This window comes from Xiphophorus hellerii, chromosome 14 (assembly GCF_003331165.1).
Source record: "Xiphophorus hellerii strain 12219 chromosome 14, Xiphophorus_hellerii-4.1, whole genome shotgun sequence".
NCBI classification, from domain to species: domain Eukaryota; kingdom Metazoa; phylum Chordata; class Actinopteri; order Cyprinodontiformes; family Poeciliidae; genus Xiphophorus; species Xiphophorus hellerii.
This window is the reverse complement of record NC_045685.1, coordinates 2,190,191-2,203,060: the sequence shown is the minus strand read 5'-3', so window position 1 is coordinate 2,203,060 and position 12,870 is coordinate 2,190,191. Positions and strand designations below refer to the sequence as shown.

At 42.1% G+C, this 12,870-nt stretch overlaps 1 protein-coding gene across 1 annotated transcript; it reads right to left on the bottom strand.

Annotated features, from left to right (window-relative positions):
* Positions 1-2,193: 2,193 nt before the first annotated feature.
* rab1ba (zRAB1B, member RAS oncogene family a) lies at positions 2,194-12,651 on the bottom strand. The gene is made up of 6 exons (XM_032582513.1): positions 12,352-12,651; positions 9,406-9,478; positions 9,196-9,291; positions 5,762-5,857; positions 5,511-5,642; positions 2,194-4,931 (listed from the first exon to the last, which is right to left on the bottom strand). The coding sequence occupies exons 1-6, from the start codon at positions 12,363-12,365 to the stop codon at positions 4,737-4,739; spliced, it is 606 nt and encodes a 201-aa protein (XP_032438404.1). The 5' UTR covers positions 12,366-12,651; the 3' UTR covers positions 2,194-4,736.
* Between the last annotated feature and the right edge of the window lie 219 nt (positions 12,652-12,870).

Here is a 12,870-nt window from a genome sequence, read left to right as displayed (position 1 = left end):
GTTCAATTCCAACCCCTTGAGTTCCCTTCGCATTGTGCGTGTGGAAATGCTTTTGCGTTCACAATTAAACATACTCCTGAGTTCTGCTGTTGTTTTTCTTCGATTTGATTTGACCAAACGTTTAAGTAATCGCCGATCACGATCATTCAGGATTTTTTTCCGACCACATTTCTTCCTGGAAGACGATGGTTCCCCACCATCCTTCCAGTTTTTAATGATGCGTTGGACAGTTCTTAACCCAATTCTAGTAGTTTCTGCAATCTCCTTAGATGTTTTCTCTGCTTGATGCATGCCAATGATTTGACCCTTCTTAAACAGACTAACGTCTTTTCCACGACCACAGGATGTGTCTTTTGCCATGGTTGTTTAAGAAATGAGGAGTTACTCATTGCATCAGCTGGGGTTAAATAACTTGTTGCCAGCTGAAAGATAATCGCCTATGCAGTACTTATCCAATAGGAGGCTTGTACCTATTTGCTTAGTTAAATCCAGGTGGCGACTTTTTTTTTGGCCAGGCAGTGTATGTGATATAGAAAAGACATTCTGTCCAGCAGTCAGCCACAAGGCCAGAAAACCAACAAGGAACAAAGTATTCAGGGTAGCTGGGAAAAATAAACTGGTTTTATATCTCAGACTGGTTATATTATATTATTGGATATCCAGAAAAATCATTACCAGCCTTGGCAACGCTGCCAGAGGAATTCAGACACAATTTAAACAAATAAAAATAAATTCAATGGAGGAACCTGGAAACTATCTAAACTGTGATGACATACTGAACAATAAGGTGCAAAACTATTCTAGTATTAATCTGTATGCCTCTGAAAAAAATATGTAAAGCATGAAAATAAATTCATAATACTGAGAGAAAAAGAAATTGGAGGAGAAATAAGTCGTTAAAGTTGCGATAGAACTAGAAAAAAGTAAGAAAGTGAGAATGAAGTCATGATGATAGAAGAATGAAATAGTACTTTTATGAAAACGCCTACATAACAAATAGTAAAAATTTGAAATGAACAATGTTGAGCATCTTGTGAAATTAGAATTTGATATCAGCTTCACCATTAGGACATAATTAATGTTTTAGTACATCAGCATCACGTTATTATGAGCTGCAGGACTCTGATGTAGAAACAACAGAGTCTGTATGGAAAAACAAGCTGAGCTGCTCTGGTCCTGATAACTCAACAAAACATCTTTATTCTACTAATGCTATTAATTTATTGTCATAATATGATGACTTTATTCCATTATTACTAATTATAAAAATAATAGTCTCAGTCTGGCCAGACTAACGTCTTTTGCCATGGTTGTTTGAGAAATGAGGAGTTACTCATTGCATCAGCTGGGGTTAAATAACTTGTTACCAGCTGAAAGATAATCGCCTATGCAGTACTTATCCAATAGGAGGCTTGTACCTATTTGCTTAGTTAAATCCAGGTGGCGACTTTTTTTTTGGCCAGGCAGTGTATTTAGCTTGCTAACTAAATATTTAATTTGCAAGCTAAATATTTATCTTGTGAATTAATTATTTGAAACTGTGACATTTATAAATGTATTACTAGCACGACCTAAATATGACTTTGAAAAATGAACCCGTTTTTTCTCCTAATGAAACAGACAGCGCCCCCTTCAGACTGAGAGCAAGTTCCACCAGGAGCTGCTGCAGCAGATGGGTTGACACACACACACACCCCCCACATTAAATCAACACTGGCTGAATAAACTGACATATTGCTGTTAGTTTTTTACTATGTAACTTTACAATCGGCACCCCATAATACCAGCTGTGCAGACACTGCTAAGACATGTGACACAGCTTGTTATCCTGTGTTACTATAAATAACTGAAGGTCACCTGCAGCCCCCCTCAACCTCCTGCAGGAGGAGAGCGAGCGCACATGACTCTTAAAGCTTGATATTGTTCCAACTTATGCCCTTCCATATATTTAAGGTGAACAGGCTTTTTAAGACTGTGTTTGTGTGCCATGAAGTCTGGATCTGGATGACAGTCATGCTAGCAGTGGGAGCAAAAGTGAGTATGAAATGTCCTGTGGGTTTTATTTGCCCTGTCAGCAGTGATTCACTGAGGAGACGCTCCCTGCACACAGGTGAGCGACTCCAGGCAGAACAAAGCAAGGACATCAGTGGCAGGGACCCTGCTGTTAGGAGAGAGTTCAGAATGGATTTCCAATCATTGTTTTTCAGAATTTTATTACATACATCTTTTTAATATGTACAGAAAGAAACATGATCAAACTCTGCAGTAAGACAAAACCAAAGGGGACAAGCCAAACGAGACAAAGAAATGACAACAGCTATTACCTGGTGTTTTTCAACCAACACCGTCTAATGAGTGCCTTTGCTGCATTTAACTATTAAAAAGCAATAAAGAATTGTGCAAACGACACAGAATACCCCCTTAACCAAAACAATCCAAAGTGAAAAGTAAAAAAAAAAGAAAAAGTAAATGCAGACCACATTCATGAGCAAACCCCCCCACCCTTTCTATTAAACCCCACTATCTGCACCCCCACCCCCTACTTCCATTCAGTAAACAGTATAGGATTCAATGAATACACCAAAACCAGCAGCCTAGAATACAAAGACTGGCTGAAATTATAGACATGTAATCAAAGCAAAAACTTCCATGTGTGAGAGTTAGACAAAGTTTTATTCATGATTTCTAGTTGTGCATCTACATGTGAGAACGGCGTGATGCTGTGATGGGGAGGGGTACCCACCGACTGCTCAAGCTTCATTCAACATCAGATTCAACCTGACAGAAACCCCACCCCAGATGATGACAGGAGGCCAGCAACAGCGCTGAACCAGATCAGTTGGTGCCTTTGACCACTAGGGGTCTCCTACGTCAGGGTGTTTCTGGGTAGCGCCAGCTGTGGGACGGAAGGGAAGGGAAAATCAGGGAGTTCATATCCGGTCAGCAAGCCAAGACCAGTCAGTCCCTGAAACTCCAGAGGAAGTTGCCAAGGATGAAGCTTAACAGCATCACAACCACTAAGAGAAGGAGATAGGAGCTCTGGAGGACAACGGCAGAAAACTTCCAGTTCTAGTTTACAGCAGGAGGATCAGTGCTGCTAGAAGACAGTTCACTTATTGCCCTCTTATTGCAGAGGGGACACTCTGCAATAAGTGTCCCCTTATTGCAGAGGGACACTGGTTTCCCCCCTTCTGGTTCCCCTAAAGTCCACTAAGACATGGCTATCAGTTCTAACATCGCTCAGAGCTCTAGGCTTGGAAACAGACTCCTAACCCTCTGATGCTACAATACCAACATGAGAGTGAGAACCGGTGAGTCCAGCTGGAATGTCCTCTGGTCCGTTCAGACTCCTCCTAGGTTCTCAGGTCGTGTTGTCAAACCTTCCTGCAACAGACTGAAAAGACTTCTGACCCCAACTCTCCAGGTGGATCACCTCCAGATAATTATCATCTAACAAGATTAGACAAAAGTGTGATGTATCTAATATTAACCAGCAAAAGGTGGGCAGCTGGAAGTTAAATAGGAAGATCTGGCTGCCCAAGATAACTGAACTCTAAGACAATCTCTATAAATGATACACATCTGTGAACGAGCGTGAATAGTTATCATGCTGTTTTCTCAAAACGATCACAGGTCATTTGATGAGGGACTATGGGTTCAACAGCTGTGACCCAAACATCTGAGTCGGAGAGGTCGTCTCGACAACAGTACCGCAGACGCATCTATAGCTTCACGTGTTATCCAGAAATTTTATTGGGCCGATATCAACAAAACCCCAACAATGATGAAGCTGATGAAGTGCTTCCCCTTCTTCTAATGCTACAATCTATAAGGAATAACGCCACCTGCTGACAGAAACACTTAGTGTCTCGATGTTCAGTCATCAAGGAAAAGCTAATGCCATAGATTCCAGTCTCCACTGGACCTGGATGGATAAGGGTGGATGGCACCATCCTTATCTGCCCAGGCCCAATTGAGAGGTGTGCTCTGAACACTGAAGGTCAATGTTTTACCCCAACTGACCCCAACTCTCCAGGTGGACCACCTGGATCTGTGTGTGTGTGTGTACTCCTCTGTCAGTATATAGACTGAGGAGGGATGTTAGCATGTAGCTAAGACATGAGTTGAGATGTCAGCAGACATTTAAGGCCCCAAATGTTGGAAATTAATGTTTGTACGGCAGGCTAGGAGGAAGCTAACGAAGCGATACGGATGGAAGAGGCTGCCTGAGAGAGCGCCATCTGGAGCCTTAACGGGGAACTTGTGTGATGATTACAGTCTGAAAGCAACAGCAGAAGGGGAAATCCTCCCAGGACCGAACCGGGTGGGGATGAAAATGAGAGAGGTGAAGAAACTTGACTTTCAGTCTTTTTAACTCTAACTGGACAATAGTGTGTGAGCAGGAACAGGTGAAGTCTCTCAGTGAACCAGCCTTCCCTGTAACAATCCTCTGAGCAGAACGCATCACTGCAGCTTCACCCATCAGACTCTGGAACCTTCTGCCATGCTTCCATCAGATCAGCACTCAGAGGGGTCATTACCTGACCTTTCAACCCTCTCTGATGCCCAAGGGTGCTAAATGGAAGGCGGGACTAAGAAGGCAGGCTGGGGAGAGAGTGGCCGGGGTCAGGGGGGTTAAAGTGATGAAATGGTGAAGGTGAGGGAAAGGGAAGAACAAACATGAAAGAGGGATTCACAAGAAATGTGGGGGTTGGGGGTGCGAGGGCATGGGTCCCTTAACAGCAGCCACCTCCAGACTGCCTCACTGGGGTGCTCTCAATCTTTAGGTTGGGTTTGTCACCGCTGGCTGTGGCCCCTGGCCCCATGCGCTTCTTGATCTCAGCCGCCATGGTCATGAAAGCCTGCTCTACATTGGTGGCGTTCTTAGCACTCGTCTCCAGGAAGGGGATGGCCAGAGAGTCGGCAAACTCCTGCCAGGAAGAGGAAGAAGAAGTTGAAACATTCAACCCGAAACATAAAGGGGACCGGTGCAGACAGCGCCCCCTTCAGACAGAAAGCAGGAGCTGCTGCAGCAGCTGGGTTTACACATTCAGATTTACATTCAGACCCAATAACCCTTTATAGTACAGGTGTCAAACTCCAGTCCAGGAGGGCCATCGCCCTGCAACGTTTAGATGTGCCTCTGCTGCACCACACCTGAATAGAATAATTAGGTCATTAGCAAGGCTCTGGAGAACTGACCTATAAAAGAAGGAGGTAATTAAGCCATTTCATTCCAGCGTTTTGTACCTGTGGCACATCTAAAAACTGCAGGACACCGGCCCTTGAGGACTGGAGTTTGACACTTGTGGTTTACAGCATATTGCTGCATAAATACCAACCCTGGCCAGCACACTGACCAGTTTCACTGTCGAGTCCATCAAAGCCATAACAGTAATAAATTATAAAACCTACATCTTTATTTCTTGAGAAGAAAATACGACTTCCTGTTGTCAAACTCAATCAACCATTCATCTGCATCCACAGTTTCCATCAGAAACAAGCCGTACCTTGGCTGTTGTATAGTCCACCACTTTCTTAGTAGTGAGGTCACACTTGTTGCCCACCAGAAGCTTGTTCACATTTTCACTGGCATAGCGGTCGATTTCCTGCAGCCACTGCTTGATGTTGTTATAAGACTCCTGAAAAAGGCGAAGCACAGATTTAACTGAAAGGCTTCTGACAGGAGGAAGAGGGTAGACTGAAACAGCCTGGCTACACTCCAACTTCCTGTTATTCATCAGGCTGTTCCTGCACTCACCTGGTCGGTCACGTCATACACCACGATGATGCCATGGGCTCCACGGTAATAACTAGAGGTGATGGTTCGAAACCTCTCCTGACCTGCAGTGTCCCACTGATGACCAAGGAGAGAAGACAAGAGTAAGAAAATACATACAGTTGTGTTCGAAATAATAGCAGTGCCTCAACAGCAGCAAGAAAATCACTGGTTTTATTAACATTTCAAACTCCATACCCCAGATAAGTTTCTGGGGGGTAAAATAAAGGTATAGAAAACCAACAAACCCAACAGGACAGCCATGCATACTGTGGATTCTGTGAAATTGAATGATTAACTGAAAAGGGTGTGTTCAAAAAAATAGCAGTGGTGAGTCCAATTAGAGAGGGCATCAATTAGGGAGGGTATTCTGGGAAAAAAAGGGTGTTAACAGGTGATCCGTATTTAAGGATCAAGACAACTGGCATGCTGGCTGTGCATTTCTCCTGAAAAAACAATGAAAATGGGTCGTTCCAGACACTGTTCTGAAGATGAGCGTTTCCTAATAAAAAAATTGATTAAAGAAGGGAAAACATACAAAGAGGTGCAGAAAATCATTGGCTGTTCAGCTAAAATGATCTCAAATGCCCTGAAATGGGAGCAAAAAACTGAAAAACGAGGAAGAAAAAGAAAGACAACCCCTCGAATGGACAGAAGAATAGCCAAACTGGCGAAGACTCAGCCAATGATGGGATCCAAGAGGATCAAGCAAGACCTTCAGTTGACAGTGAGTACTGTGACAATCAGAAGACGTCTTACTGAGGTTAACCTTCCAGCAAGAAGCCCCCGCAAAGTCCCACTGCTGAGAAAAAGACATGTGCAGAAGCGTTTACAATTTGCCAAAGAGCACATTGACTGGCCTGAAAAGAAATGGCATAATATCTTGTGGACAGATGAAAGCAAGATTGTTCTTTTTGGGTCTAAGGGTCACAGGCAGTATGTCAGACGCCCTGCAAACACAGAATTCAAGCCACAGTACTCACTGAAGACCATTAAGCATGGTGGTGCAAGCATCATGATATGGGGATGTTTTTCATACTATGGTGTTGGTCCGATTCACCGCATACAAGGGATCATGGATCAGTTCCAGTACATCAGGATCCTGGAAGAGGTCATGCTGCCATATGCTGAGGAGGAAATGCCTTTGAGGTGGACCTTTCAACAGGATAATGACCCCAAACACACCAGCAAGCGAGCAAAAGCATGGTTCCAGATGAACAAGATTCAACTGATGGAGTGGCCAGCACAATCCCCGGACCTTAATCCCATCGAAAACTTGTGGGCTGACATAAAAAGTGCAGTGCATGAGGCAAAACCAAGAAACGCTGAGGAATTGTGGAATACAGTGCAATTATCCTGGGCTGCAATACCTGTGGAACGATGCCAGAAGTTGGTTGACTCCATGCACCACAGATGTGTAGCAGTCATCGGAAACCGTGGTTTTGCAACAAAATATTAGTTTAGGATACTCAGCTAGGTTCACTTATCAAGAATTTCTTTGTTTGTACAGTACATTTTTGAGTTTCCAAGGAAAGATGGCAACACTGCTATTCTTTTGAACATGCCATTTCTTACTTTATTTGAAATATTATTATTATCATTTAAGTTTTGATGACTTTGCGCAATTGTTTTGCTTTGGAATAGAATGTACTGTGTCCCCAATGTATCTGTGTTCATTAAAGTACAATTTCTTTGAAGAATTTTGACATTTACTCATTTTTCTAAAGGCACTGCTATTATTTCGAACACAACTGTACAATCATGACGTGGATTTTGTATGTTATAGTCAAAAGTAATGGTGGATTAACCAAAAACAGTGTAACATTCACTCTTCTCTCCACCAGAAGATCTAAAATGGAGTTAGAGCAGAAACATTCACTGATGTGAGAGAAGTAACAATGCTGTGTCTCGGTACCAGACACCAGGCAGGGCAGGATGAAACCAGTGGAACCAGTGGAACAGAAATCACAGAAACATGGTTAGTCCTGCCACATCCCACCCCGCTGCTAACCAGTTATGGTTAACAATTAAATGGCAAATCACCTTTAACAATAATTAATTTAGATTTAGATTGGTTAGAACCAGATAAGGGAGATTTGAAGTGTTTTTATATCACACTGTTTTCTTTCTGCAAACTCCAGGAGCTGAGATGGTTAGCAGCTTCTGCTATAGACACCCCCCACTTCCTACCCCCAACATGCTGAAGCTAATTGGAAGGTAAAGCTGGAGACCCCCTACATGACAGACTAGGTGTTCACACCAGGACACAACTGGTTTGTGTTCTGACTGAAAGACTGTGGATCAGCGTTAACAGATCCTACTGGATCTATCAGGGCAGCTAAACCTGTTGCTGCATCCAGCTCTCAGGGAAACACTCACTAGTGTGTCCCCAGTTTAACTAGCAGCTCTGTTGTGTCATTTGTCTTCAGGCTTTTTAGTTGCTAAAATGTTTGCTATTAAATCAGAAATGTTGTTATATACTTTAAAAAAAATAAAAATACTTTATTGATCCTAAACGGAAATTAAATGTTGTTATTCAACAAATTATTCAAAGTTCTTTATGATACTATACTGGTGGCTTCTCCTATAGAAGGAAGAATCTCCAATAGCGGTCAATATTACAGCACATCAGCAGAAGCCTCTGACTGAAGACACTTTTGTATCTCACTGTAACAGTAATAACAATAACTAATAATAGTTATGGAGCATTGACGGCAGCTTCTGTAGAGATGTCTGTTTGGATGTGTAGTCAGACCAGGAGTGGTCGGGTTGGGATGTGATGCGTTCACTGACGCAGGCTGCTTTCAGTATTTCATAATTACAATTTGTGTTTCATTGTTTACATCTGGATTTTCCTCTTCTGGCTTCTTCTGGTGGAGAATTATGAAGCATGTGTCATGTCAATGACGAAGACACTTTGAAAATGATCACGTACCATTTAGTTCCACATCCAGAAGTGGAATAGATTAGATTTTTTGGGGGGGGGGGGTATCCATGACAAAAGCCATGGATACCATTCCATGAAGCCCTCTATGAAGCGTTGCTAAGCTAATCTGAGAGCTACTTAAACTTTGGAGGTCTGCAGGAAGCTGAAGTCCACTGACACGGCTCTGTGAGTTAACATGACTCAGTTGTTCTTGTTCCTAATCACACAGTCTGCATGCTAGTTGCTGCATTTTATGCACCTGTTGGAAGTGATAAGAACAACTGAACCCAATGATTTGGTTGAACAAGAACACTTTTGCCAATTCAGTGCAAGAAAACATCTGTACATTGTGTAGAAGGATGTTTTGTGAGCATGTATAACACCTGGTGGACCCTGAACAGGGTTTTGGGGTACAACAGGGTCTGTAACCAAGGCAGCGCTCTGCTTGGCAACAGAGCTGGTGTTCCAATATTAGTGTGCATTAACTCACAATCTGCAGTTTAATAGTCTTGCTGTCTAGCTCGATGGTGCGGATCTTAAAGTCCACTCCGATGGTGCTGATGTAGCTCTCTGTGTAGGTGTCATCCTGTATAAAGGGACATAAAGAGAAGGAGAACTGGAGAGGCTCCGTCTGACAACAGAAGAAGAAAAGACTGCAGGATGAGGAGGGAACCGCCTGCTGGTACAGAGAACTACTTACAGCGAAGCGCAGAAGAAGACAGGATTTTCCCACTCCAGAGTCTCCGATGAGGAGCAGCTTGAACAGATAATCACTGAAAACAAAAAACACATCAATATTTTAATTGTAAATTATGTTCTTATAAGGGGTTGGCAAGTAATTAAAATTAATTTACATATATATTAAAAATGTCAACAGAATGAATTGCATTTATTTATTTTTCCATACCCAAGTTGGAACCTAATCAAGAATGTTTGACTTAGCTGACTGAAAAATTAAAAGTGAAAGAATCCATCATGATTTATGAGCAAGTATATATTAATATGCATTTTGACTTATTCTAATGTAATTTAAAGCTTTAGTGGCTATAGTACAGCACAGTGGTAGATAAGGTTTTTATGGAAGTTTTCTATTAAACAATAAATGTAGTTCATTTACATGGCGTCACTTCTAAACAAATAATATCTAAAGACATTTTCCAAGCAAAACAGAGTCAGTTCACCCCAGTCCTCCAGGTCTCTGCGCTGCTGCCACACATTGATCAGTATGCAGTGTGTGGTTCGGTGTGTTTCCTCCGATTCCAGTTTGGAGTTTAAAGCGAAGACTGCTCCCCATCAACAAACCCCCACAGATACAAAGATGGCAGTATACTGAGTGCAACACAAGACACACTGTGTTGCACTGTAGAATCAACCCCATGATTCCCCATGTATCACCAACACACCACTTCACACAGGTAAGGAACTTTTATTTTCTGATTTGTTTCCAGTTGCATCTCTTTTACAGGATGGTGCTGTTATTATACAAATCTAAAGCTGAGATCGGGGGGTTTGTCATTGCCCAGGCAGTTCCATCAGTTATAGTTCAGCACTAACAGAAATAAGAACATGAATAGAAAAAAACTTATGAAAAGTTAAAGGGGAAGTATTATGTAAAATGTACTTTTCTGAGCTTTACATGATGTTATAATGTTATTCCCTCGTCAAAAACATACCTGGAGTGTTGTCTTCACTTTTTCATACGTGTTTGACTAGTCCTTTAATTTCCATGGTAACCATTCAGCTGTGCAAAAGGATTGGGTGGACCTAGCCCCGCCTTCAAAAATGGTGGAAGCTCAGTTTACAAACTTCAGAGCTTCTGTCTCACAAAACAGCCCTCCCCTGTGACTTCTCCATTAGCTCCTTCAGACTAGCCAGCAGCAATTAGCAAACACCTGGTGCAACTGCACATCTACTGAGGTCATTATGGGAGCTGCGTCTTAGTGTAAGGCTGATAAAACGTTGTCAAAGGGTTAATAGAGGAGCCATGTTGTGATGACTTCCTGAAGGGCAATTTTAGACAGAGAAGGAGTTTTTAAAGAGACAGAGATCCAATTTCAGCTGAAGGTAACAGTTGCCAGTTCATTGTCCTAGAAAATAGCACTATGTGCCTGGAGAATACATAATACTGTCCCTTTAAATTCAACCAAACAAAGGTTCCATTTGTTCATCATGGACACTATACCATTAATATGACAACACATATACTTTGAAGAACAAGAATCAGACACACAAGTTTGAAATTATGCAGGATAATCTCTAAACCTGATCACATTAGAATTATACAGAGACTCAATTATATTGAATAAATCATAATATGCATTTTGATTAGGCTTGTTTGTCAGGGTAAAATTACCTTTTGAAAACAACAGGTATGAAACCTGATTAAAGGTTTCATAAGATATATAGCATCTTGGGGTGTTAACTGCAGCAAAGAGTCAATATCGCCATTATGTGGTTGGTTTTTTAAAGAGTTGAAAGGATCTGGAAATACATGACTGCATTTCCACAATTCAGCAAACTCTATAATTGGTTGATTTCTCTCACTTTTAAATCTTCATCATATGATCAGTAATTTTATATATATATTTTTTGTCAGTTGTTGTATATTGTTTCCTCCATCAGTACTGGAATCTTTGGTAAAATAGGACAGCAACAGAAGATAGTTAAATATTTCATAACAATAAGCCATGGCATCAGCATATACTGCATATGGCTGGAAACCAGTAAGGTTTTATGTTTTCACCGCCATGGACCAGGAGGGTTCAGACCAAGACAAAAGCATCTGCTTCAAAACATGGACCTTCACGCCTGACTCAAGAGTTCATCCATAAACATGAAAATACCAAATGTTTTCTGAAGATGTGATCAGGTGAGGCAAAAATGAGAAGCAAAAATGAGAAGTATATTTGAGTGGGAATTTTAAATCAACACAATAGTGACTGTCAAGCACGGTGGTGGCAGTAGCATGCAACGGAGTTTTTTTTTTGGTCGCATATTTCAATGAAAAAGACGTTCTCCAAACTGTCTGTCCCCTCCTTTCTTCAGATAATTCTGCTCACTTCATGTCTGCTGGAAATGGAGAATAAGAAAAAAACCCTGGAGTTCAGTTTCTGTTGAAAGTTTCCTCTATGCTTCAGAGTCAGGTCAAAGGGAGGAAGAAAGAACAATGTCAAAGATCCCGGCCGAAATGATGCCTGTTGATGGTTCAGAAAAGTGTGGCCGGGTCGCCACCTGCGTAAGTACTAAAATATTAGTGAAAGTGTGTCAATTCATTCATTAGCCTCTGCCTAAATGCCAGGACCGGACAATCCTTCTTTAGTTTCTATCGGCTAAAAGTAAAAATGGCAGCGTCCTCTCCAAACATTCGCTTTTTCTTGGATCATCTCCCACGGCAGGTTGTTTCGTAGCGGCTAGAAGCAGAAGCAGAACCGACACAAAGCGGCACAGAAGCCGTCACCTGACGATTGGAGGATTACTGACACATTCCGCATTGTTCCTGGGAGCCAGCTAGCTCCTTTTATCCGACCTGTTTAATGGTTCCGGCAGGACCATTAAACAAGCACTGTTCGGAATATTCCACAGTAAAGCACATTTACATAGAAGCAGCAGCAGTCTTACAGCTGAGAAAGGCAAAGAGAAAACTTACTACTCGGGATTCATGGTTTCACTTGCGCTGCGTCTCTTTGGGCGAACAGACTCTTCCTTCCCTCTACGACAAACCGAACAGATGACTGGACGGTAAGCTCGATTCTGAGGCACTTAGATGATTTACAACCGTCTCTACTGCCTACCCCTGTGTATCCTACCTTAATTGTTTCAAATATCTTTCTTTTAAGCATACATATTTCAACTACAGTCACATATAATGCTATATTCTCCTCTTTTTCTCCTGCCTTTCTGTGTTCGCTGCTTTGGTAAAGGTTTAAGGATGACTGCGCAGGTGCGGTAGTGACGAAAGGTGATGTGTCACTACGAGGTGGACTGCGCCTCTGGTAAACAGTCGGGAAAGAAAACAAATTTAGCAATTAGTAACGACAAAATATCTGAATAAAGTTGGTGGCTTCAGGTTGTCACACAGACGATAATATAGTCTGTGAGTTTTCATCTGTGGCCGTCATAAGACGTGGGGTCTGCCCCATTCGTCAACCGACAAGGAGAGCGGCGC

Bases quoted from the DNA above. Each gene is read 5' to 3' on its own strand.
- rab1ba (XM_032582513.1), bottom strand. The intron at 9,292-9,405 runs GTAAGTAGTTCT...CCCTTTATACAG, and splicing joins GTCTTCTTCTGCGCTTCGCT to GATGACACCTACACAGAGAG. The intron at 4,932-5,510 runs GTACGGCTTGTT...TCTTCCTGGCAG, and splicing joins TGGACTATACAACAGCCAAG to GAGTTTGCCGACTCTCTGGC.